General features: G+C 39.0%; 1 protein-coding gene across 12 annotated transcripts in view; it reads right to left on the bottom strand.

The window, feature by feature from the left end:
• Window positions 1-27802, bottom strand: part of THADA (THADA armadillo repeat containing) — a 317566-nt gene that overhangs the window by 156462 nt on the left and 133302 nt on the right. For 10 of the 12 annotated variants that reach the window (XR_007774144.1, XR_007774145.1, XM_050951713.1 and 7 more), the window contains one exon: window positions 7428-7596. The exons of 1 other annotated variant lie outside the window; for it this stretch is intronic. Coding sequence is in view for 9 of the 11 variants with exons in the window: in XM_050951713.1 (XP_050807670.1) it covers window positions 7428-7596 (169 nt within the window). In the remaining 2 variants the exon portion in view is untranslated. Of the gene's footprint in view, window positions 1-7427; window positions 7597-11851; window positions 12107-27802 lie in introns of those variants that run through there. One more of the 12 variants, XM_050951715.1, reaches the window with a different exon arrangement.

Genomic DNA, 27802 nt, shown 5'->3' with positions numbered 1-27802 from the left:
TGGTTGCTCCATGACAAAAAAGTTATAATAGAATCGGAAAAAGTACAGGGAAGGACAACAAAAATTATCAGGGGTATGGAACAGCTTCCATATGATGAGAGATTAAAAAGACAGGGACTGTTCATCTTAGAAAAAGAGATGATTAAGGTAGGATATGATAGAAGTCTATGAATGGTGTAAACAAAATGAATACGAAGGTATTATTTATTCCTTCACCGAACACAAGAACCAGGAGTTACCCAATTAAATTAATAGGAGTCAGGAGTAAAACTAAATTAAACAGTACTTCTTCACTCAACATAGAGTCAACCAGAGGACGTTGTGAAGGCCAAAGATATAACTAGGTTAAAAAAAGAATTCACTAACTCCATGAGGATAGGTACCTCAATGGCTATTAGCAACCCCATGCTCAGAGTGTCCCTAAATCTCCAACTGTCAGAAGCTGGGACTGTACAACAGTGAAAGGATCACTTGATAATTACCCTATTCAGTTAATTCCCTCTAAAGCATCTGCTACTGGCCTGTCAGAAGACAGGATACTGGGTTAGATGGACCATTAGTCTGACCCAATATTGCCAATACAGAGATCATGTAATTAAGCACATTTTAACTAGAGCTGTCGATTAACCGCAGTTAACACATCCGATTAACTCAAAAAGTTAATTACAATTAAAAAACTTATTAACGATTAATTGCAGTTTTCATTGCACCGTTAATAGAATACCAGTTGAAGTGTATTAAATATTTTGGATGTTTTTCTACATTTTCATATACATTGTATTCTGTATTGTAACTGAAATAAAAGTGTATATTATTTTTTATTACAAATATTTGCACTGTAAACTTGATAAAAGAAATAATATTTTGCAATTCACCTCATATACTACTGTAGTGCAATCTCTTTGTTGTGAAAGTGCAACTTACATAACTGCACTCAAAAACAAAGCAATCTAAAACTTCAGAACCTACAAGTCCACTCAGTCCTACTTCTTGTGCAGCCAAGCGCTGAGACAAATAAGTTTGTTTACGTGTACAGGAGATAATACTGCCCTCTTCTTATTTACAATATCACCGGAAAGTGAGAACAGGTATTTGCATAGGACTTTTGTAGCTGGCATTGCAAAGTATTTACGTGCCAGATATGCTAAACAATCATATGGCCCTTCATGCTTCGGCCACCATTCCAAAGAGGACGTGCTTCCATGCTGATGATGCTTGTTAAAAAAATAATGCGTTAATTAAATTTGTGACTGAACTCTTTGGGGGAGAATTGTATGTCCTCTGCTCTGTTTTACCCACATTCTGCCATATATTTCATGTTATAGCGGTCTCAGATGATGACCCAGCATATGTTCATTTTAAGAATACTTTCACTGTAAATTTCACAAAATGCAAAGAAGGTACCAATGTGAGATTTCTAACTGACCCAAGGATGAAGAATCTGAAGTGCCTTCCAAAATCTGAGAGGAACGAGGTATGGCGCATGCTCTATTTGCTTAGCTCATTACAAATCTCATGTGTAACAACTGCATTTACTGTGATAACAGATAAGTGGACTGGACTTGTAAATTAGAAGCAGTGTGGCTAATACAGACATTGTGCTCAGTTAAACTGGGCATCGAGATATCAAAGTTACACTGCATGATTTTTATATACCATGCCCCTACCCCCACACCTGCACAAACAAACTCCAGTTTTAAGAGGGACAGGTAGCCTCAACAAACAGAAACTAATTTTAAGAGAATTTATTCTATACCCCCTGATCATTTTTAGTACAAAATTCTCATCTTGCCAAAAAGACAATAGGGAACAAACAAGGGGAGGGAAACATTCCACAGAATTTAATTCAAATATATAAAGAGATTTCACTTCATCTCTTCTGCATATAATCATTTTTACTACTTGCAACCAGTGACAGTTTCGCCACACTTTAGACTGAATGTCCTATTTGTCCACACAATGAGTATGAGGCATAGGCAGTGGTAATGTGTCTCAACTGTTTCCTGGAGGGATCCCATGTCTAGGTGAGAGAGAGTATAATTCAGCCTCCATATCCATCCAGTCTTTGGCCTTTCTGCTCAGAATGCCAACAAGGATGTCAATAAGAACTAGTGGTGGTGGTTTTGTGATGTGTTAACTGAGATTGCATTGCTATGGGCTGAATTTAAAGAATGAACAGACAATGTCAAATCTTGAAGAAAATGAGAAGAAAACTGCATTGCCTGTAAGAAGTGGGAGGGGTAAAACTCAGAAAAATTAAAATGCAATAAGAAAACCCTACTGGTGAGCAATAGGGAGTTAGCAACGAACTGGACTTGGAGGAATGGGTTCTGTGCCAGCAAACAAAATGCACAGCTGATATAAACTGGGAGCCAACATGCAGACAAGTCTACCTTTTACAATGTTTGAGCTCCAGGATAGGAAAACTCTTTTAGAAGGAAAATATCCATTGAAGAAACTCTAGGAGAAAGACTGAAAGAAATCATGATAGCACTCAAGTCTACTAGTTGTTTTCAGAGAAGCGTTCCAAGAAATTCCCAACTTGTCACAAGCAGTTAAGAGAAATGATTAACAACACATTTCAACCAGAAGAGCCACAAATGAGCTAAATGGCCACACTGATGGTATCAGGATGGCATTATATGTTCTTGAGTGCAGTTCCAGGACAGTATGACATAAGGCTGGGGCATATGATCAGATGAAGTGAATGTTCGAGTAAAGAGTGGAAGGGGAGTCTTGAGAGGCACAACCCAGACACAATAAAGATCCAGTGGTTAAAAGCATAAGAGAAGGAAAAAGTGGAGACTGCCAGCAACCATCCCAGACATGCCTCGAGAGGGACTGCGAGGAATAGTGACACACGACTCTCTCCATGCCCCACTGTCTTCCCAACCAGACATCTCCTGCCAAAATGGCAGATAACACACAGAGGTATTCCATAAACAGTACAAGAAAAATGATGCAACATTTGCTCAAAGCTACCTCTTCCAATTACATCTTGCTGATATCAACTGGTTTTCTGCTGTCCTCATGCCTACAAAAGGAGGATGTGATCTGGTTCTGAATATTTTTGGAAGTTATACTCAATTTTCAAAACTAGTCAGAAGAGCTTTTCAAAAATGCAACTCTAATTTTCATTTAAAATCATTACTTACCCTCCTTTTTTATGGCTCTACATATATAGATAAGGGCTAAATATCTTTTCACCTGAGAATAGCTAAACCAGGATTTCAGCAATTAAAATGAAACCTGTCTCCTTATCCTTTTCAATTACCATCAGTGGTGGTTTTATTCAGCATATAACTAGAGGAACCATTATTGAATGTGTCTTTTTTCTTTATTTATGTTATGTATAGTGCTATCATTATAGTGCATGAAGCCATATATTCTGGGCTTTTTTTTGTTTCATTTCATTATTTAAAGGGGGAAAACATATATTCACTTTAAAGGGACAATGTCAGATTGTTTCACAAACTTACATATTTTGTAAATATATTTTTAAAAGGGGAAGGGGAAATTTTACAAAGCCCAATAAAACAGATTTTTCATGAATTTTTAATTTTTAAAAACAGTTTTGTTTTGAGGTAAATATTCCTCTCCTGCAGCATATATAACCCAACCACTGCAGCCCAGTGGCCCTGCTCCTGTAAGTGAAAATAATAAGATAGTACTAGGAACAAAAGTAAAACCTTTCCAAAGTGAGTGAAATGCAAAAAAAGTAAACATAACAGCATGACAAAAAGTTAAGATTTATAAAGATTTATAAACACTTGCAGTTTTAATTATTTTTTTGTCAAGGTCCCAATTTCTCGATCAGGGTATAGTCATGTTTTTAAAAAAACAACAACAATAATGATAATAAATAAGGAAAAAAAAAGATTTTGGGGTCCATTCAAAAGTGTCTGGTGGTCCAGATTTGGCCTACAGTCCGCTTATTGTCTACCCCTGATGTAAACCGTACTGGAGAGAGAAACTTTTCTTTTTAAATTATTTTTCATTTTCAAAATTAAATAGAATTAAATAGCACTATTTTGACAAATTCCTATTCATTATGACTGTGTAGTACTTAGACCAGTGTAAGTTATTTCCTTTCCCCCACCTCATATTAATGTACCTTATGTTATCTTTTCTGCAAGAGAATAATAGCTTCTCAAGAAGGTGACTTGGAAATTTCTACAAAATGATGATATTCCCTGCAATAATTTAAGTGCCATGGAGAACATTTATTGGATACATTTGTGTACCCAGGACACTTTGGAGTTGGACCTCACAGAAATCTGGTGAGGACAAAACCCTGAACCTCATAAGTACTTTTCTTTTTATGCACAAAATGGTCAACATGAATCTTGTTTTACATTGGAAAATAGTTTTATAGTCAAGAGTTTTAAGAGAGGAACTATTTTTACCCCTTAACAGGACCTAGCATTGCTGTAGACTCAATTATTAAAAGTCCCAGGCTAACAATGACCAAACTTGGCTTAAGCTGACTGAAGCAGTTCACAGGCAATGTGAAATAAGTTGGTGGTCTCGGTCCGCAGATGTCAAAATCACAAAGACAATCATTAGAAATGAAACCTTTTTTAGCAGCCTCCACATGAAGACTGAATTACCCTCTCAGCTTCCCAAAAATAGTTCTGCTAGATTACTAAAGAAAGAACACTGGTGTTACAGTCAGGCTAATTTTGTAATGTCACTACCTGGGATATGCCTATTTTACAGATAAACAAAAGACTTCATTCTTTAGATCCCACTGTCTGGCTCCTTTCACAAGCACTGAATTCTCTTCTATAAAATAAAATAAAGCAGGAGGGAAGATAGGTTTGCCAGCAGATTCTCATTTCAGGGTCTAAAAATAGTGAGAGAATTATTGGAGACCTACAACTAACTTTACGTAAATTAATGATAAACCAGAAACTATATCGGATATATGATGGGGCACAGGTACAGCTAAAGATAATAGCTGTATAGGGAGTCTCCTCCATTTCCCCTGTCCTAAAATTGCTGACCATACAGGAAATTTAAGAGAAAAGAACACTCTGGAAAAGACATAAGAGAACTCACAACAGGAAGGTGTGCCAAGATACATAGAGAGCCATGGGCAGTTGCAGGCTAACAGAAGTGAACATGCACAATAAGGTATTGTCAGATGAATTCTCAAAAAGGCAATAAAGCAGCTAAATTACTAGTATGACAAATTTAAAAGTAAGCACAAAACACAATTGATTATCCTAAATTAAAGGAACAGCAGGTGAGTTAATTTATTATTCCAAATTGATCACGGGCTGTTTCCTAGAATTTGATCACCAGGTACAGAATATGAAGCTTATCACAGCTGGGTTCAGAATTAAGAAGCACATAAAAAAGACTTAATTGCTCCATTTAAAAGTGAACAATAAAAATTGTTTGGAAGAAGAAAAAGATTTAGAGAACATACAAGGGGACAAGCAAAGCTACTGTCCATAATGTCATACTATAAAGCACTTTAAAATACCCATCCCCAAATATGACAGGTCTACATTAACACTCCTGTACAAATAGAGTTGGCCTGCCGCTCTGTACCCTATCAATATATCCTTCAGTCAGAAGAAATTAGAGGATATCATATGCTATGATTAAAATTTACAAGAGATGTTAGCACTCATGGTTCAGGACATAAAGCAACTACTACTATCATATGATAAACCTCACATGGAAATGTTAGCAGATTACTAAGTATTCCCACTCAAAGTTGATGAAATCATTTAATATCATTTTGTCTTTAGTGTGAAAAAGGTGTCTGTTTGCATCAAATGGACTTCCTTCTGGAAATCCTGCATAAATGCAATTTGTAAAAAAATTATAAAGTGGGTAGATACTACCATTTTACAAGAAACAGCATAATTCTGAGTGAAAATGTGAAAGAAAATGCATTACTTTGAAAAGAATGCACTGAAGGTGTCCTTTACTATTTCATTTTTGCCACAGCTATCTTGAACTGATAGCTCATTCCTTCAGAGACAATCACCATATCAAACACAAGAAAGCATGCAGTACTGATACTTGCATATCCCAAGAAGTTTCTTCAATAACATAGATAAAAAGTTTTATCTTTGTCACAGCTACATATTCTAAAAAGGGACATGATAACCTGAAAGCCATGTCTGCATAAACGTTTTTTTTAAATCTACTATAGTTATAAGATTACTATATTACTAATATTACTATTATCAAAACATTAGAGGAACAATGTTTCTCTAATTTTTAAGTTTCTTTACTTTGTGCATTTAATAGCACTTTTGCGTACAGTCAGTTTTACTGTTTCCCAGTCATGTTAGGCAGTTAGTTTTTCTTGTGCTAAGAAGACCCTTTTAAATGTTTACAGAAGAGCAAAAACACAAACAAAAAACAAACAACAACAATTTTGAAGGGAATTTTCATAAAGAATTTCAGGATATACTATTGAAAAGGATACTGTATGAAAAACAAAATTTTGTGAGTTAATTTGAAGCTAGCAATGTCTCTTTACAGTCCTATGTCCTAATAGTTCAAAAAACAAAATTAAAAAGAGCATCAAGAGCACATTTCTAGAAACAAAATGGAAATACAGATGTTAATAAACCCTTAGACATCATTATTTCTGCCTGGGAGGTTTTCTCTCTGCGTTTTTGGGCTCAGAGAATTTTTTGGAATAATACTGTTTCACAAATTTATAAATTTAATTCAAGTATCTATATCTCATATTCTTTAACTACACCTTTCCATTATTTTCAGTTTTGCTTTTCAATTATAGATTCAATTAAATATTTATTTAAAGGTTATTTATGCATTTCTACATATGGGGCCAAATTCTGATGTTTCTTAATTGGTAATGTAAGTTACATAAGTCAGTGTGTAAGAGGAAGTGGGTGTAGAATACATGCCAAAAGGACAAGGTGAGGTTGTGGCAAGAGGGGCAACCAAAAGGATCATGAAAAATATGTCAGATAAGTAAGGAGGATCAATAGACAGGATATGGGAGTGGGAGACTGTGACCTGCCTCAGAGTTGGTGTGTCGCCTTGAGCAAGTCACTTAACCTCTCTGAACATATATGTTCACATCTGTAAAATGGGAATAATATTTTCCCATTTCTTAAAAGCATTCAGAGATTCAAAGATGAAAAACGCTATATTAGTGTCATTGCTGTCGTACACCATCTTGCACCCTTCTTGTAGACTGCTGTTTCCTACAGCTCTGTCTTTCTGCTCTTTTTGCATGTATATTAAATCAACTTACACTAAGTTACCGAACTGTTATTTATATCAACATTTATATCATCTATGAATTTGGCTTCCTCTATTTATCATCTTAGACAACTGATTTGTAAAGTTCTTTCATATGCTGCTTAATAAGTGCTTCTCTAGTCACCACGAACTATGATTACATCGTATTACACAAAAGGAGAACTTACTTGTAGAAGCATTCCATGAACAGAATTCTGTCGTATACATGGATTGGTGCACTCTGGAAGCCCAGCAAGCAGAGACTGTACTGTATGTGGTATCTGGTTTATCATAACAAATGGAACAAGGGCTCGACCTGCCATCTCACGTGAACGATACACAGGAGAGTGGCCACATCTAGAAAAGGGAGAAACAAGTTTGTCATCTACATACAGTGAATGCACTGCTATTACTTAACAAGTAACAGTTACACATTTATTCCAAATATGATTATTTTAATGTATTCTGAAATAAAAATGCAAAATAAATGACTAAACACACTGAAAACTAAACATGTTCCTTACAAAACATACTTTTATAATATTTCCTCTAGCTACTGATACAGGTGGCTGGAATTACACTCTATCTAAATATTTCCACACTAAAGTCTATTCTTCAAAAATTTCCTTGTCTTCTTTAAGACAAAAATATAATGGGACCATAGACCCAGCTGTTTAGTAGCAGTCACACACACTTAGGCCTGGTCTACACTACAAAGTTAGGTTGATATAAGCCACACAAGGTCAATTCAATAACGTACATGTCTACACTGCCAAGTCCCTTCCACCAACCTAAGTGGCCTGTAAAGTCTTCTGTATTCCACCTCCGCGAGAGGCACAGAGCTTGATTCGACATCCATGGGTTGACAAGGGGACAGCGTAGACACCACGTTGTGCAATTTGAATGAATTGACCTCAGCGAGGTGTCCCACAGTGCTTCGCTGCAACTGCTCTGGAGAGCAATTTCAACTCCACTGCACATCAGCCAGGTACACAAAAAACAGCCGCTCCCCTGTTCAAGCACAGGGAACTTTTGAATTTTCATTTCCTGTTTAATCAGTGTGGAGAGCTCACCAGCACAACTCATCATGGATAAGGCTACAATTATGTCACAAAGGTCACGGAATCTGTGACTTCTATTGACCTCCATGACATTGTCTCCCCTGGGGCTGGAGCTCTCAGCAAGACCCACCCTCGCAGTGCCCAGCCCCCATCTTGGTGGGGGGACCTCATAGCTACCCAGTCGCGGCAGGGGGCTGGCAGACCCTGCAGCTGCCCAGCCACGGCATGGGGACTCCCTGCAGCTGCCCAAACGCAAAGGGGCGGGGGGGACTCCCTGCAGCTGCCCAGATGCAGCGGGCGGACCCCGCAGCAACCCATTCCCGCGGGTTGGGGGACCCTGGAGCTCCCACACACGGCAGCAGTGGGGGACCCGGGAGCAGTGGGAGCTTAACCCGCTCACCCTTTTGTCCGGGATATTTTTAGCGAAAGTCAGGGAATTTTTGTTTATTTCCCGTGACCTGTCCTTTTACTAAAAGTATCCGTGAGAAAAAAATTGCCTTAATCCTGGAGACTCAATGCCGCAAACGTGCTCCAGCATGGAGTACACAGGAGGTGGTGGATCATATCGTTGTGTGGGAATAAGAGTCTGTGCAGGCAGCAGAAGGAACACTGACATCTACGCCAAGATCACGCAGGGTATGAGGGAGAAGGGCTACACCAGGGGACACGCAACAGTGCAGCGTGAAAATAAAGGAGCTTCAGCAAGCATACCAGAAGACAAGGGAGGCGAACAGTTGTTCTGATTCTGCCCCACAGACATGTCACTTTTACGAGGAGCTGCATGAGATTCTCGGCAGGGACCCCACCACTACCACAAAACACTCCGTGGATACCTCCCAGGAGCCCCGGGCGACTCTGAACAACAATGCGGACATTGTTGATAAGGAAGAGGACGAGGAGAATCTGAGGCTGGCAAGCAGAGAATCCACTCTCCCTGACAGCCAGAAACTGTTTTAAACCCTGGAACCCATCTGTTCACAGGACCAGTTGGTGGCAGAGTGATGCTGAGGAAGGCACCTTTGGTGAGTACACATTTCCAATCCAACAGTAGGAGTTACATAAGAACTGTTTCTGTGCATGGGGATGGCCTGGGAATCCTCCATGGAGATCTCTAGGAAGCATTCATAGAGGTACTCTGCAATCCTTTGCAGAAAGTTTCTGGGAAGGGCTGCCTTATTTGGTCCACCATGATAGGACACTTTCCTGCCCCATTCCAGTATTAACTCTGCCAGCATCTTTGCAGCACACAGCACTGCAGCACAAAGACCAGGTCTGTACCCAGACACTTGCAGTATCTGCTCTTTTGCTGGATCTGCTACCCTCAGGAGAGTGATATTGCATAGGGTCACCTAGGGGAAATGAGGGAAGTTTTCAGTACTAGCCCTTAAACCACAAACAATTCAACAAGTAATCTGCCCCATTTGGTGAAATCTGGGTCACACAACCACACTTTCCCAAACGTGCTGTGGTTGTGGTTGAAAGGGATCACCGTGTATTGCAAGCAGCTTTGGAAAAAAAATCGGGGGAGAGGTTGGCAGCTTCCTGTTTGTCTCCCTTCCCCTCATACTTTTATAAAAAACAAACTATTTAGGGGGCTTTACGCTGGTGCCTGTCCTCAAGCACTATCCAGGTTGCAAGGGGAAAGGCGGCTTTTCTCAATTTCCAACCTGTGATCCCAAGGCTGTCTTCACAAAAGCAGTAGCACAAGACCTCTTGCCCATGCCTTGTGGTCATACTCACCATGGCTGAAGCAGGAAACCAACTCTTGCAATAGCCAGCAGTTTTGATTACGTTGTGACTTGCAATGAAGTATATTGAGGGTTTGTTTGTTTTTTATAAAAAATAATTAACCCTGCACCAGAAACAATGTATGCACTGTCAATGCTACCCTGGTGCTTTGCAATCCTTGCAGCTGAAACCTTTTCCGTCAGTGCATCCTCCACACCGGGACTGAGGCTTTCCCATATTAGAAAGTGGAAAAAGATGACTCGGGAGGACATGTTCACTGAGTTAATGTGCATCTCCGAGAGTGACAAGATGGAGCTCTGAGCATGGAGGATCACACTGTCTGAGAACCTGGACATAGACAAGGAGGACAGGAGATCACGCAGGGAACAAAAGCGTGCCATGCAAGAAGAGATGCTGCAGATTATGAAGGAGCAAACAGACATGTTGAGGAAGAAGAAAAGCAGCTGGATGCTAGAGAGTCCCTCTGCAGCCTATGCAGAACCTGCTGCCATCAAAACCCAGTTCTACATCCTCCCCCCTAACCGCCTTATGAGGCAGGGATGGGGGTGGGAGGAGTTCGGAATTCCTTGCACTCAACACTAGCAGAGGGTACAAGGACCAGAAGACGCCTATTCCCACACCTTTGATTGTTATTGCAGTGCATCTCTAAACAAGCTTTCCATGTTTCTCTCACTACAGTGTTATCAGTGCTTTTGCCTCAGGTTATCTTACTTTTCTTTACTGTCTCTGTGTGTTTGTGTGCATAATAAAACTGAATGGATTTAGGAGAAAAGGCTCTTTATCCATTCAACACACATGGTTGGTGGGGATGGAGTTTACAGGGGAGAAAATGCAATGGAGGGGACAGTTTGGTAAGGAACAACACAGATAGGTGTCACATTACTCTGACTCATTGCTGAAACTGGTTTTCAAAGCCTCACAGAGATGCAGCACCCCTCGATGTGCTCTTCTTATTGCCCTGGTGTCTGGCTGCTCAAAATTGGCTGCTAGACAATCGACCTCAACTCCTGCACTCCAGAGGAAACTTTTCTCCCTTCGTTTCACAGATATTATAGAACACACAGCAGGCAGCAATAACAATGGGGCTATTGCTTTCACTGAGGTCTAACCTAGTAAGCAAACAATGATAGTGATCTTTTAAATGTTCAAGGGCACATTCCACCACCATTCTGCACTTGCTCCACCTCTGGTTGAACGGGTCCTTACTGCTGTCCAGCTGCCGGCGTACAGCTTCGTAAGTCATGGAAGCCAGGGACAGGCTGGGTCTCCCAGGATCACGATTGGCATTTCAACATCACCAATGGTTATTCTGTAGTCCAGAAAGAAATTCCCTGCTTGCAGTTTTCTGAACAGATCTGTGCTCCTAAAGATGCATGCATCATGCATCTTTCTCGACCATCCAACGCTGATGTTGGTGAAATGACCCCTGTGATCCACCAGCGCGCACACCACCACTGAGAAGTACCCCTTTTGGTTTATGTACTCTTTGGCAAGGTGGTCTGGTGCCAAGATAGGGATAGGCTTTCCGTCTATCACCCCACTACAGTTAGGGAACCCCATCATGGCAAAACCATCCACTATGTCTTGCACATTGCCCAGAGTCACTATCCTTCTTAGCAGAAGTCTGTTAATGGCCCTGCAAACTTCGATCACAACAGATCCCACAGTAGATTTACCCACTCCAAATTGATGCCCCACTGACCGGTAGCAGTCTGACGTTACAAGCTTCCACAGAATTATTGCCACTCACTTCTCCACTGTCAGAGCAGCTCTGATGTTAGTATTGCTGCGCTTCAGGCTGGGGAAAGTTTTTTACACAGTTCCTGGAAAGTGGCCTTACACATTCGAAAGTTCTGCAGCCACTGCTCATCATCCCACAGCTGCATAACAATGTGGTCCCACCAGTCAGTGCTTGTTTCCCAAGCCCAGAAATGGCACTCAACCATGTAAAAGTGATGCATGACTTTCGCCAGCAACTGCGAATTCCTCCGCTCTGTCTTCCAGAAGGGCTGCTTGCATGGCATCACATTATTCTGTGTGTATCAGCTGTGTAAATACTGCAGAATAAGGTGAAAGGTGTTTGTAATGATCACAGCAGTGTACAGCTGAGCGGAATCCATGCTATGGCGTCCACACGGATAACCCAGGCTTACCAAAAAAAAAAAAAGGGGGGGGCATAAAAAAGTCTTGGTTTGTTTGCCATTGATTTCAGGGAGGAAGGGAGGGAGAGAGGTAATTGTATCATGGGAGGTTAACGCCATGTTCCCATAACCATGCTTGCCAATGTTATGGTCCCATAAGACATTACAAGCCCAACCCAAAACTCCACTCAGCTAGATCCACTGTGGGATGGCTACCCACAGTACAGTGCTGTGTGTGCCAATGCAAGCCCTGCTAATGAGGATGCCGCCATGTTCACACTGCCGCCACAAGTGCAGTGTGAACATGCAAGATCGACTTGCTTAAATCCGAGGCTCAATGTCGATTTACATGATGTCGATTTAACTTTGTAGTGTAGACATTGCCTTAGTTAACAGCATAATGCATCCGACAATGTATCCATTTTAGACCACATTATACCTTGAAAATACAAGCGTGCATTGGGAGAAGTGCAGAGCAGCTATACTGCCGTAGGAGCTGCAACTCTCCCTCCTGGAGCTCAGTTACAACCTCTGGAGGGTGCAGCATGCTCCCCTCTCCTCATCCCCATCTCTTCCACATTTCCTTTAGGTGACTTGCATGACAGAGGTTCTAAGAGAGGATAGTCCTCGTGCTCCAGGGAAATAAATGCAAGGAGTGTGACAATAGATGTCCTATACACAAGTATGTGAAAAGAACGGTGGGTCAGTCCTAGTCATAGTCTAACCCTTTCTGCATATTGTATTTTTGGCCACATATGGTAAAACCTTTAACCCTGCACTGACAAGTGTAAGAAAATATTTGGTTTAGTGCTAATAAGAACTTATGTTTTTTAAAGGAGAATGCTTCAGTTCTACTAGATAATAACCTCAGCACAGCGGAAAGTGATTTGTCTACAACTGTTCCTGTATTCGTGCTATACCATGTTTTATGTTAGCAGAGGGAATCTTGTATATAAATGTTTCTTTTCAGCTACAAATAACTCTGACATGGTTACAGATGTTTAGTTTCTAATTAGCAGTAACTGTATACTAAAGAATGTCCCTCATTCTGTTCATGACCTTTTATAAATGATGATTTCCCAAAGGAATCTGGTCTCTGTTCAGGAGAAAGAATGGAAAATGGGGAAAGAGCCAGAGTCTGCTGCAGCCAGATACCCTGTGCAAAGTTATTTTCCAAAACCATATGATTCAGAGGGTGTGGGGGTTCTCTCCCTCCCCAAATGTAATGCAATTAAATACAATGGAATGGAATTCTATATTTTTTTCCTTAATAACATAATCAAGTATAGATTTCCAGGCAATTTTTAAGTAACCTCACTTTAAACTATGTCCTATGCTTCTATTTAAAACAATTTGCAATAAGCACTATTAAAAAAATTGTACAATTTTTCCATATGACAATTATTGCCAGACAATTATTGCATTGTTAAGGTAATGCAAGAAGCAACCACAGTATCTTATTGTTGAGAATAAAAAAATCATGTTAAGGATAAAATTTTCCAAGTGCCTAAATTCAGGTGCCTAAACTCAGGAGCCTAAATTCCATTTTCAAAAATGACTTAGGTACTTCAGAGCTTAAGTCTCATTTAAAGTTAACACAGGTGCTTTGGAAAATTGTACCCTCTATCCAATACTGCAAACAATTAGGCACACAAGTAACCCTATTGAGAGTAGCCTTGTTGGATTAGGCGCTTACACAGGTCCTCTCTCCTATTTTCTCTCAAATGTCAGCTGCAGAAAACCTATATAACTATTTTTCACTAGTTGAAAATAAAAGAAGATAATTATTGATAGAAGTATTTTCTGTCATTTTCTCAATAACATTTCACTACCTGATGAACAAAATGTAAAACTTTACACGTACAAGAATTATATATCTGTAAATACTTATTCTAGTTGGATATATTTATAAATTTACTATTAACACAAGCAGATATTACAACATTATGGTCCCAATCCTCCTCTCCCTGTGAAGTACAGTGAGAGCTGGCAAAATCATTACTTCCCAACCAAGCCCTACACACAAAAAAACCCCACTTAATTAAATGACCATTATTAATCGAATGGAAAGAATGGTGACAAAAAAACTATTTAAAATGGACCACATCTATAATATATTTGAATCAGATATTTGCTGGATAAAAGCTGGGACTTCTGCTACGAAAAGCTGCTTATACACTGTTTATTCTACACATTTTCCAAATGTATAAAACTACTTTTAAACAACCAATAATATAACTTAATTATTTTAAAAGGTCTCAATCTTGGCTTTAATATGCAACCTGAGTGCTTGTCTACATCACAAAGTTGCAGCGCTGGTGAGGGGGTTACAGCGCTGCAACTTAGGAGGTGTACACATCTGCAGGGCATCACCAGCGCTGCAACTCCCTGTTTGCAGCGCTGGCCGTACTCCCGTTTTGTCTCGGGTGTAGAGGATCCAGCACTGGTGATCCAGCGCTGGTAATCAAGTGTAGACACTTACCAGCGCTTTTCTTGACCTCCGTGGAATAAGCAGGTATCCCAGCATACCTGAGGAAGCCTCTCTGGTAATCAAGCAGGTCTCCTTCCCCGGTTTGCTCTCGCGTTCCCCGAACCCCCGAGCAAGCAGGTCTCCTTCCCTGCGGTTTGCAGGGGGGTTCGGGGAACGCAAGAGCAAACCGCGGGGAAGCTGGTCTCCTTCCCCGGTTTGCTCTCGCGTTCCCCGAACCCCCGTGCAAGCAGGTCTCCTTCCCTGCGGTTTGCTCTCACGTTCCCCGAACCCCCGAGCAAGCAGGTCTCCTTCCCTGCGGTTTGCAGCGGGGTTCGGGGAACGCGAGAGCAAACCGCGGGGAAGCCGGTCTCCTTCCCCGGTTTGCTCTCGCGTTCCCCGAACCCCCGTGCAAGCAGGTCTCCTTCCCTGCGGTTTGCAGGGGGGTTCGGGGAACGCAAGAGCAAACCGCGGGGAAGCTGGTCTCCTTCCCCGGTTTGCTCTCGCGTTCCTCGAACCCCCCGTAAAGCCGCACAACAGCGCTGCAGTGTGGCCACATCTAACACCACTTGCAGCGCTGGTTGCTGTAAGAGTGGCCACTCTGCAGCGCTGGCCCTATACAGCTGTACTAATACAGCTGTAACAACCAGCACTGCAAAATTGTAGATGTAGACATACCCTGAGATGCCAGTGGGTTCCACATGAGCTGGAGGAAAATGGATCCTCATCACCCTCCAAGCCATTGAGTGGAAGTTGCTCCACAATTGCTAAGGCTGTAGTAGCTCCACCTGTAGCCATGCCCCTGTTGTGAAGGGGATCTGTGAAACAGCAGATTCTCTGCCCCAGCCAGCTCATCTACTAAACACTGCTGCTTGGAGTTTCACTTTCCAGAGCTGGGCTACAAAGTATGCTGTAGATGTAGACCAACACTGGCTAGATAGTTTCCAAAATTCTTCCACAGTGGTTGTGGGGAACCTCTGCAGTTGACGGGAGAGAAGAAATGCAGACTTTGGTTCCAGTAAAATATATGCAGGAATGCCTGAATAGTTTGACAGTGATTAACTCCTAAATGTACCAACTTGTCATTTTTTAGGGAAAGATTCTGCCACACAAACTCACATTGAGTAATACTTTACTCCACAGGTAGCCCCATTTATTTCAGTGGAGCTACTCAAGGAATGAAATTATTGACTCCTTGAAGCAAATGGCAAAACTTCCATTGACTTCAGTGGGGCCAGGATTTTAATCAGCATACGTACACTCGTACAAATGTCATCCAACTCCCAAGAGCAAATACTATTATTCAGAAAGGAAGAAAATTAACAAAATCCAGCACTTCTACCTTATTAACAACAAGCTGATAATAAAGTCAATCTCATATTTTGTGACAACCAACTATTTATCTACTATTTGCTGAGGCAAAATATGAACTACAACTGCTAACTAATCCTTTGTAAATAGGTTTAAAGTCAATTTCATATTTTGTGACAACCAACTATTTATCTACTATTTGCTGAGGCAAAATATGAACTACAACTGCTAACTAATCCTTTGTAAATAGGTTTCTGTTACAAAGCAGGTTTTGGAAAAAAGGAGATATTTACTTAATATAACCCAGAAATTCTATATCCTCATGTGTTTGCCTACACAGGTTTATTTTTTTTAAATATGGCTCTTAGTTCAATACTTATTTTTCCCCTTATGCTGTCTACAAAAGAAAATCAGTATGAAAACAGAGATTTAAAATGTACATTATTGTACATAAAGGGTGAAATTGTAACATTACAATCTGCCCTGAGACCTGGGCAGTGCACACCACAATGTCTCAGATAAAACCAATAGTAAAAGGTTTGTTAGCCATATAAGTAAAAAGAAAACAAGGAAAGAAGTGTAACCGCTAGGTACTGAGAATAGGGTAGAGACTAAAGATAATCTAGGCATGACCCAATACCTAAACGAACACTTTGCTTCAATTTTTAATAAGCGTAATGAGGAGTCTAGGAGTAGTGGAAGGGTGGCTAATGGAAATGAGGATATGGAAGTAGAAATTACCACATTCGAGGTGAAACTCAAACTCAAACGGTTTAATGAGAGCAGATAGGAGGACCTGGATAATCTCCATTCAAGAATATTAAAGGAACTGGCACATGAAATTGCAAGCCCAAGAACAAGGATTTTTAATGAATCCATAAACTCGGGGTCATACCATATCGCTGGAGAATTGCTAATACAGTAGCTATTTTCAAGAAAGGGGGGAAAAGAGATCCAGGAAACTAAAGGCCCATTAGTTTAAAAGATCTTGGAACACTTTTGAAAGGGGAAGTCGTTAAGAACATAGAGGTAAACAGTAATTGAGATAAAATACAACAAAAAGGTAGATCAGGCCAGACCAACCTGATCTCTTTGAGAAGATAAGTGATTTTTTAGACAAAGGAAATGGTAGATCTAATCTATCCGGATTTCAGTAAGGCATTTGATAAAGTTCCACATGGGAAATTATTAGTTAAATTGGAGAAGATGGGGATTAATATGAGAATCAAAAGGTGGGCAAGGAATTGATTAAACGGGAGACTACAACAGGTGATTTTGAAAGGTGAACTGTCAGGCAGGAGGAATTGGTCTTGGGACCAATCTTATTCAACATTTTAATTAATGGCCTTGGGACAAAAAGTGGGAGTGTGTTAATAAAATCTGCAGATGACACAAAGTTGGAAGGTATTGCCAACATGGAGAAGGACCGGAATATCATACAAGAAGATCTGGGTGACCTTGAAAACTGCAGTAATAGAAATGGGATGGAATTTAATAGTGCAAAGTGCAAAGTCATGCACTTAGGGACTAACAAAAAGAATTTTTGCCTCAAGCAGGGGATACATCAGTTGGAAGCAACAAGGGAAGAGAAAGACCTGAGTGTACTGGTTGATCACAGGATGACTATGAGCCATCAATGTGATGTGGCTGTGAAAAAGGCTAATGCAAACCTAGGATGCATTAGGTGAGGTATTTCCAATAGAGGTATGGAAGTGATAGTATCATTATATAAAGCACTAGTGAGAGCTCATACTGCGTGCAATTCTGGACTCCCATTTTAAGAAAGATGAAGTCAAACTGGAAGGTCTACTAGGATGGAAGACCATTCTACAGAGGAATGGAGAAACTATCTTATGAGAGGAGACTTAAGGAGCTTGGTTTGTTTAGCCTAACCAAATGAAGGCTAAGGGGAGATAGCATTGTTCTCTATAAATACCTCAGAGTGATAAAGACTAGGAAGGGAGAGGAGTTATTTAAGTTAAGCGCCAATGTTGGCACAAGAATAAATAGATATAAACTGGCCATCAGCAAGTTTAGGCTTGCCATTAGACAAAGGTTTCTAATCATCAGAGGAGAGATGTGCTGGAATGGTTGTCCAAGGGGAGCAGCTGAGGCAAAACACCTAACTGCTTTCAAGACTGAGCTTGATAAGTTTATGGAGGGGATGGTATGGCAAGTTTGCCTATAATGGAATGTGGCCAATTTGCAACAGCGAGTAACAAATATCTCCAGCGGCCAGTGATGGGACACTAGATGGGGAGGCTCTTGAGTTACTACAGAGGATTCTTTCCCAGGTGTCTAGCAGGTGGGCCTTGCTGACTTGCTCAAGCGTCTAACTGATCACCATATTTAGGGTCAGAAAGGAATTTGTCCCCAGGTCAGATTGGCAGAGACCCTGGGAGTTTTTTGCTTTCCTCTGAAGCATGGGTCACTTGCTGGTTTAAATGAGAATAAATGGTGGCTTCTTTGTCACATGAAGTCTTTAAATCATGATTTGAGGAGCTAAGTAACTCATTCAGAGGTCATGGGTCTTTTACAGGAGCGGGTGGGTGAGGTTTTGTGGCCTGCAATGTGCAGGAGGTCAGGCATAGTGGTCTGGAATGGAAATCTACTACTAGATCTGGCCCTCCCTGATTCCCCTAAATCTGTTGATGCCATTTACAATGACTTGAAGACCCACTTGGAAAGGCTCGATTTTTGGACTTAGATAATCAAAATTTTAAAAATGAAGGATACTGCATAACAAAAAGCACTTTGTTTACCTTGACACATGTAAACTATGATAACATCTAACAGCATATTAGTAAATATATGGTAATATACATATTTGAAAAAGTACTGAATCTTTATAATATGAAACCTCCGGAGAGCACTATATTAAATTCTTACTGAGAAACAGAATAAAGTCAGAGAGTTCGGTTACAAATTATTTGCTTTTCAGAGAAGCAAAATCAGTACTAAGAAGATTCTTCTTTATAGTAAATAACTTCTCTTATATTTGTTCCCTTTCCTAGGAACTACTTTTTCTCGCATAGGAATGCATAGAAAAATGTTTATTTTTTCAAAATATACTATTGGTAATGAGCCAAAAGCTCTCTCTCTCTCGTTTTTAAACACAATAATATATCACAACATGGTGACCATTAGTAACCTGTCAATCAACTTGACTGCCTGAAGGCACCTGATATATACATCTCAGGTGTTTTCAAGGTACTTGGCTTCATGCCTTAACTACATGAGAGGTTTACAAATGAACTCCATAATTCATACCCTCATAGTTTATTCCTTAACCAATAGGGCTACCTTAGACTTAGAGAATGTGAGATTTTGATGGCTATTGTCTCAGCCATCACCTGTTATCAGCAACTTAACTCAAAAGAGTTTTATTATCAGAAAATGGGAGGAGGAATGAGCTCAAACACAAGAGTCAGGCAGATGTAAACAAATCATAAAATTCCAGCTTTGAGTGGCAAGTCTTGCTTCCTTGTTATAACAGTCACAAAGGAGACCCTTATAATATCTGACTCTAGAGCACCTGTCTATACAAATACTTCTTACTCTTGGCAATTTACAATGAACATGGGAAATGATCTGACCAGTCAAATTAGAAACAATCTCTAAAGACAAAAATGACAGTGGCAATTATTTTAACTCTATTTGCATCTGCAGTGAAACTTAGTACTTTAAGGTTAAAAATAAATAAAGAACGTATACAGTTCATTAGCAATGAAGCTGGATTTAACAAACAGGATTTCATTTTAATCTCTGTTTGATCTTTCTGCTCAATTCATCTGGGGGATTTTCTTCCTGACATATAAACAAAGAAAAATATACAAGTAGCAGCTGGAAAATCTTTTTGGCTTGCTCCCATGAGCTTTATTAGTCAAATAAGCTTCCTCACTGTGCGCTAAGTATTTAACCTTTGTATTGGAGGGTAAACTTAAAAACAGTGGCACTCTTGACTATTCAAAAAAAAAATCCATGGTACAGATACTGAAGGTTTCCCTGAAACCCTGGCAACACGATGGAGGTAAACCAGAAAGTTGTAGACACCAATGGAGAAAGTGCTGCAAACTTTTCTCACTGGTGGATAGATATTTTCTTGTCTTTCCCTGTCCTGCATTCATTTCCACAGAGGTAGTACTAAACCTGACAATGTTTAAGGGACAAATTAAAGATGGGCACTTTTGAAAATATCACAAACTAAGTGACTAAGGAGGAAAACTCAACAGGACACATGCTCTTATATTACTTACGTGGTTTGGAAAAAAAAACCTACCAGCTCAAAGTGATTCAACAGAGCTAAATATGAACTCGAACTTTTTGAAGAACACTTCCAATATTAACAGTAGGTGGTTGCAGAATTATAAAACAAAATAATAGTGAGAACAGGAAACTACACAGGGGTTGATGAGAGGCATTCTACTGAAGGCTAAATGGCATATTTTTCATTTTGAATACTTTCTTCTTCATACAGAGTATACTGTAATACATGCAACAACATTTTCATATGAACAATGGATAACTAATACTGTTTTCCCTGAACAATTAGAATTTGACTAATGTGCTTTCATGCTTTTTAGTAGGTTATCTGTGGTCATTAGGCTCTAGGTTATGCTAGTTTAGAGTTCCTGTGAATATACCAGTTACTAGGTTGTGAGGATGGCGGGAGGCTGTTTCTTAAGTATTACTTGGACAGCTGGATGTTAGGAGCCTTTGTGGAAGGAAATGTTGACAATGTGTGTTGGTAAATGGCTTGAGTAGTCCCTCTGTTGTCCTTCACCAGCCAGGAAGGGCACAATCTACATAGCAGGTAGTAACTCAAATGTTCTTCAGTATATTACAGACTGCTGCTTGTGCAAATTGACCAATCTCCATAAAGGAGCAGTCTGAGCTGTTTATTTTGTGATTGCTTACCTCATCCTGGGTCCCATATAGACCATTCTGTACACATGTGATCTTCTCTGAGAAGAAAGCTGATTACTCTTCAGAATACTCTATGTGTTGGATTCAGGCAGTCATTCTGACAAAACGAGTAACAAATCAAAAATAGTTCACGTGCTGTGACTTTGCAGTCCTTTGGCTGATAAAGGGGAGGGGGCGGAAAAAATCTCTTTGCTTCTTCCAAGGACTTCGTTCGGGACTGAGGGAATTCATCACGTTGTAAACGAGTTGCTTCACCACACTGTGTGGTATTCAGAGATTTCAATGTATTCAGCAGAATACAAACGTTTTTGAGATTTTAAAAATTAATCTTGGCCCTTCTAACTGCTGAGAAGGCCCTGAGAATGTAAAACAATGCACTGTTGTGTTGTGAAACCTAAAATCAGAGGCCCGGTCCTCAGTAAAATTTGGGCCATGTTAAGGAACCATTTTTCAAGAGTCAATTATGAAAACAGTGTATTGCCAACTGAAACCAACCATTCTGAACAGGACACAGTTACTTAATTATGGTATTTTTAAGATCTGAAATTCTGTTCTCTTCTTTATCGATTCACAGACTGCACTTATCACTGGAGTTTGAGTACCTTCCACTAATACATTAAGTGAAGTGGCTGAAACCTATCACAGGCTGCTTGGTTCTTTCATCTTCTTCATGGGCCAGAAGTGTGAGCAGTGGAGTGTTTTGGGAGAAGTGTGGGTATTTGCTTTAGATTTGAAAAATACTTAATCTGTGTCGAGGATCTGATATTCTTTATGGACACATTTATAAAGAGTCATAGGGAAAGTGTGAAATCATGCCTCAGTCCAATTATAAAACTGCTAACAAACATGCTGATATAGCCATCCTCATTTTATTATACTTCAAAATACTAATCAACTGGAAAAGTTTGCAAAATCCTCAAATAATACACTACTCCGTTTCTATCTATGGACAATCTCAATTCTGTATCCATCCACTGAAAGTAAATGTTAGTCCTAGACACAATTATCAAAATAAGTACTTCATGTGCAAACTAGTACTGTTCATCTACATACATCAAGAACTATTGAATGTAACACATTTACCTCAAACAGTTCGTGATCAAGAACAAAAAGTCAATAAATCTGAACAGACTCCAGCAAGTTTAATTATGGATTCAACATATTTCCACTGCACTGGCCAACCTTAGAAATATTCAGATCCTGAACAAACCAGCTAAAACTGGCAAGATTTAATCCATAAATTGTATCAGCAGCTTGTGCTAAGCATGAAAAGGTTATATACTCCCAAGCACACTTCAAAGCATTCAGTTAATTACCTTAATGGTAAAAATGACAGGACATTAATTGAGAATAAAAGTAAGACTACTTCAAATATATTTTTATAAAAGAATTTAAGGTGTTCCCTATATGCATGGTTTCCTTTACTTCCATTTATAACTAACTGTTCCTTTTCTGCAGTACTCACCTTCACCAATTCTCAGATTACTAAATTAACCATAAAACAAACATTTTAAAAACACTTTTCTCACTATTTGCACATTAGCTATGCCACAGAAATACAAAGGAACAGAATTAACTTGAAAAATCATGTTTCCACATGAAAATTTTGTACCTGTTATTGTTATAATTTCAGAAACTGCAGACCAAGAAAGATTAGCAGGAAAAATCCCCTCTATTTTTAGTTTATTTCCGGTGTCTGACAGTACTTTGAGTATAATCAATTTCACTATTTGGTTAGTAGGAAGTTAGTGAACTAGAATAGTGGTACCACATTCGCATACACTGGTCTGGAGTAACCTGAAATGTACTACTTTCACCAAAAATGAAATAGGATGTTTGGAACCGAATAACAACAAACATGCACTTGAGCAAAGCAAGGAGGGACACCACTGTGTTGATCTCAAATTCAACCCAAGTCCTTTTTTTACCCCAGTGGGAGCAGGAAAAAGCCCTCTAATAATTTTTTTTATAAAACAGGCTTTTTTTAAAACACAAAACAAAAATCTGTTCATGCTATTTAAAGCACACGCTATCAGAATTAATTTGTTATTTTGATTAGAAAAGTTTTTTAAACATTTTAAAAAATAATTAAAAAGTTAATAGTGTCCTTTTAGTGTTGATGCTACATTTATCACTAAGTCATATCAAATACAGCATGACAGCAGAAAAAAGGGAACTCTGAGGGCTAATATAAATAATAAATAATAAAATAAAATAATAAAAATAATAGAAGTAATATTATACCCTGACCCTATACAGATATGGAGGAGTGCACTCCAAATCATGCTTATTAGCATGCAGCTCAGGAAACAATGGAGGTTGCATGTGAGATGTTCCTAGGAGAAAGCTGAGGAGTGGGAACAAAGGAGTTTAGATGGAGCCTGGTGACACAGGGGAAGGTTGAATGCTGCAGCCCATAAATGGGAATCCAAGTTATACTAAAAGCCCAACCATCTAAACATAGCTGATGTACAAATAGTTCCCCCTGTGTACATGTACACACAACACTACTTAAACCTAAACCGAGGAACAACAGGTCACGCACAAGCTTCATCTGTTTGTGACTAAAGTAAAATTAAGCTGGGATGAAGAGCTGTGACTACCAAATAAGAGTAACATGTTTAATAACGGCTTTAGCCACTAAGCACATATCCAATCCTTTCATAAAAATGCCTAATGCAATAATACGAACTACCATGTATTTCCTGCTTACCACTTGCTGGTAATCTGGATAAATAAAAGAATTTAAAAATGGTGTATCTTACATTAAGAATAAATCATCATTTTCATATATATATAGAACAAAAAATACATTTCCTCTCCCCCTCACTCAGCAGTATAAAGATTACCCGGTCACAGCAGACAAGTATTTCCATCATTTTTTATGCTCACCATACACTTCTGTCTTGGATCCATTTCCCACTTCTAGAGTACCCTTTGTTCTTTTGATTAACTGATGAACAGTTCCCTTATAAAAATATCTAATCCAGCACTTCTACTGCTAACCAATACAACAGTAAAGCATAGCCAACTTTGCCAATTAAAACGAACATTGAACTTTAGTCTTTGGGTCAGTCACTTGCCAGCCTTACCCAAAGTTAACCAAAGAGTTACCTTGGTTTTTGAATAATTTTTCAGGAATCCAAAAGTTATTTTTATGTTCTGTCCAATTTGCAATGGATTAAGTTCTTATTAGAAAAAAAATTAGTCATGTTAAAATTCAGCTACCAGCCCAACTAAACTGCACTGTCTGTTCAGCATGAAAGAGCTCCTGCAAAAATGACATTCACAAAAATGAAGTAAAAGCTTCTAGTTATCTTCCTTTTCAAATCAGATCAAATGATTTTGTTCCAGGCTCTATCCATAGATCCTCAATATAATTCATTTTTAAGTTGCTAAATTATCCCTTGTAAGACATAATATTTGAATCAAATTTTGAAGGTAGCAATGCTATGCAGTTAGGTCTAAAAAGAATAGTAAGCTGACTATAGAAATATTTGTATGGTGCATTCCTACTATCAAATATTCCTCTGATTTCCATACTAAATCAATGAAATAATATTTTTCCTAAAGGGGATATTATCAAACCTTTGAGGTCTTCAACTTGACCTACTCTGCATTTGTCATTTGACCCAATATAAAAGCAATGACCCTTAGAATCTAAATAATTATTTGCATTTTTGCTTTACAAATGCATAGGTTTATAGAAATTAAGAGAAATGGTAATATACCTGGTAATGGTAATATATACAATCTGGGCAGCAATTAAATGCCATACCCACACAGCCAACACTATGCAGAATAGCATTATCTCAGGATTTAATCCCACCGGGAAAGAGGGGATTCTTTGCTGAATGAAGGCACTATATTGTTTCCTCCTCCCTTGGGATGCCTGAGAACTGGTTCTTCTCTGTTCCTGGTAAAGCCTGAATCTCCATTTTCCTCTATAACTTCAGAGAGTATTTTTAGCATTTCAAACAAGTGAAAGCTAATATATGTGATTCTATTTACACCACGTTACATCTTTCCCATGCCAATGTTGGCACATAGGGTGAAAACCAGTCTCTTCCATTTCTCTGTCATTTGCTGCTGCTTCCATTTGCTCTGTGGTGTTGAAATAGTCTATTCTACCCTCCTTGCTAAGCGTCCTTCTTACAGTTTTTAATGACATGGCAGTCCGTGTTTTGGCTTCCAGAGTACATGCCCCACAGATGTCCAGCGCTTCCTTCTGCTTCTGGTAGAAATGAGCTGCTGGTTGATAATTTATTAGATCTCTTCACTGGTGACAGAGGCTTTCCGATGCCCAGAACCTTTCATAGGCATTTATTTTTGTGGTACATCCACACTAGTAAGTATTCCTCTTAGATTCCTCATTGATATTGGAGAAAATCAATGAGAAAATATCTTTCCTTAAGTGGATAAATAACTAGAAGGCATCTAGTTTACTGTCCAACATTTCAGTAAATCTCCAGCTCTTGAGCTGCACGTTAGCATTGAGATTACGCTAGAACTGAAAATTCTCAGTTTTGTTTTGGTGCTGTATATCTGATTTCCACATGTTGTAGAGTTTTGTAAATGCTGTGGATGTCTTTCCTATTCTTGATGTCACTTTCCTTCTTAAGGTCTCCCATTGACTTATATGGTGCTGCCTGTGTAGGTGAACTGTTATATTTTCTTAATATTTTTGTCTTCTAATATGATATTACTGCTTTACATCTGGATTTCAAGAATGTGTGATTTAGAATAACTAATTTTGAACACTGATAGGGCTCCTATGTTTGCCACATTGTGTGTCTTTCTTTGTAGCTTTTTGGGGTGTTGTTCATAGCACAATATCAGCAGCAAAGCCTAGATCTTCTAGGCATTTGCCATCCACCCATGCTAGACTGGAATCTGTGTTAATAATACATGTGTTCATTATCCAACCTATGGCAATTCCAAACAATCGTGGAAATAAAATGCTGCCTTCTGTCATGCCAGTGTCCACATTGAACCACTCTGCTGTCTGGTTGTTCACCCTTACAGAGCACTTCACATCTCTGTATGTGGCCTTGATGTTGATGAATTTCACTGGAATTCTGTAGGACTGAAGAATATTCCACAATATACACCTGTAAAGGCTGTCATATGACTTTTGAAAGTCAGTGATTCTATACAGAATTCAGAGTAGCAGCCGTGTTCGCCTGTATCTGCAAAAAGAACAGGAGTACTTGTGGCACAAGTACTCCTGTTCTTATTGAGGAAGCAAGTTGCTGGTTTCTTGAGGCACGAGATATATAGACTCTGATCCAAAGTTTCATAGTCAATGGGGGTTCTCCCCATTGACTTCAATCGGCTTTGGATCAGGCCCATAAACATGTGGGTACAGTGCTGAGGAGAGAGGGGACTAATGCTGAAGCAAATTATACACAATCTTGAATTAGGACTGTAGGAGCCCTTGTTATTTGTGTATGGCTATTAAAAGAGTAGGGCAATGAGATTCGTTTTCAGTTTACTGTCTATGTGCAGGTATTTCAGTCCTACAGTGGTTTCCTTTACCTCCCTAACAATGGCTACAACCTGCTTGGCACACAATCTCTTTGATTTTATATAAGAGAGACTTGTCCTGCATTTCTTGTATCCACAAATAATATGCTAGGGTCACAAAATATTTTTTGCTGTGATCAAATGTATTATGCAACAATTTAGCAAATAATTCTTTTCTCTCCTGTCTTCTCAGAGACTCAATTTTTACTTCATTTATGAATAAAAACATATCTTCATAAATGATCACAGTTGTGAAACCAACCTAGAGTAAACAGGGGTGAATATTAATTATACTTTAAATGATTTAAAGGGCTCCATATAGAATTTTATATCACCCAAGAACTAATGTATCCAAAGGGAGACAAATTAAGTCTCAAATTTTTTACCTTCAGCTGCTCATTGCTAGGATTCATATGTATTATAATTGGTCTGAGTGCATTTTGACTTTAATATGAAATTAGTTGAGGAACATGCAGTATTTAATTTCCATTTTTGTCAATTTTCTTCTTAACAAAGAATAAAGAAAAGTTGGGACTCGATGTCTCAACAGTAGTAACAATTTATTGTAGCTTACATACTTTACAACCAATACATCAATTTAGTCAAATAAAAAAGGGGCCAAAGGTCAGAGCCAAAGGTAGAAACAGATTAGGTGGAATATAAATGTTTTTCCGCAGTTCTAAGGCATGAATATATCTTGAATTTATGTTAAAGATTTTTTAAGGGACTGGGTTTGGGTTTTTTAATAGTTGTATAAGTTTCTAGTCTCTGTATCTGTAGTAAATAGTTTACTCTTCCAACACAGAACAGCTAGAAAAGCACCGATGAATAAGATAAAACATTAGGCAATATTCTTCTCATAAGCACTTAAAATCAGTTCTACTGTAGTATACATTAGTAGTACAGAAAGCACGTAGGCATAGGCTTTGTCTATTTGTGAAATAGGTCAACAAGTTATACTAAAAGCCCAAGTCTCTCCCACCTGCACCACTCAAACTTAAGGGAACCTACGAAGAAAGTAAACAAGTTTCATATTCCATAGAAGTATTTTGCCTTCAAATTCAGATTTATTACATCATCTGCTGGGATTCTCTATTTCAGTTCAATCTTTTTGTTGCTTTTGCTATCAAGAAATCCCCAGCAATGTCTCAGTGACAACCATAACTTCAAGTAGATTTATTTAGCAATTTGTTGAAGTCACATGGGTTAATTGTAGATTCATTCACCTTTTCTTAGTATTTGGCTGATACTCTACCAGAGAAACAAAAATTCTGCCAACTTCAGTTTGTGTAAATGGAAATGTGGAGAAAACAAAAGAACACTTGTTATTCAAAACTGCATTTTAATTTTGATAATCTGTAAAAACAAATTACTATCATGTT

Source organism: Gopherus flavomarginatus, chromosome 4 (genome assembly GCF_025201925.1).
Source record: "Gopherus flavomarginatus isolate rGopFla2 chromosome 4, rGopFla2.mat.asm, whole genome shotgun sequence".
Classification (NCBI taxonomy): Eukaryota; Metazoa; Chordata; order Testudines; family Testudinidae; genus Gopherus; species Gopherus flavomarginatus.
The sequence above is the reverse complement of the archived record's forward strand: the minus strand, read 5'-3'. Positions and strand labels throughout refer to the sequence as shown.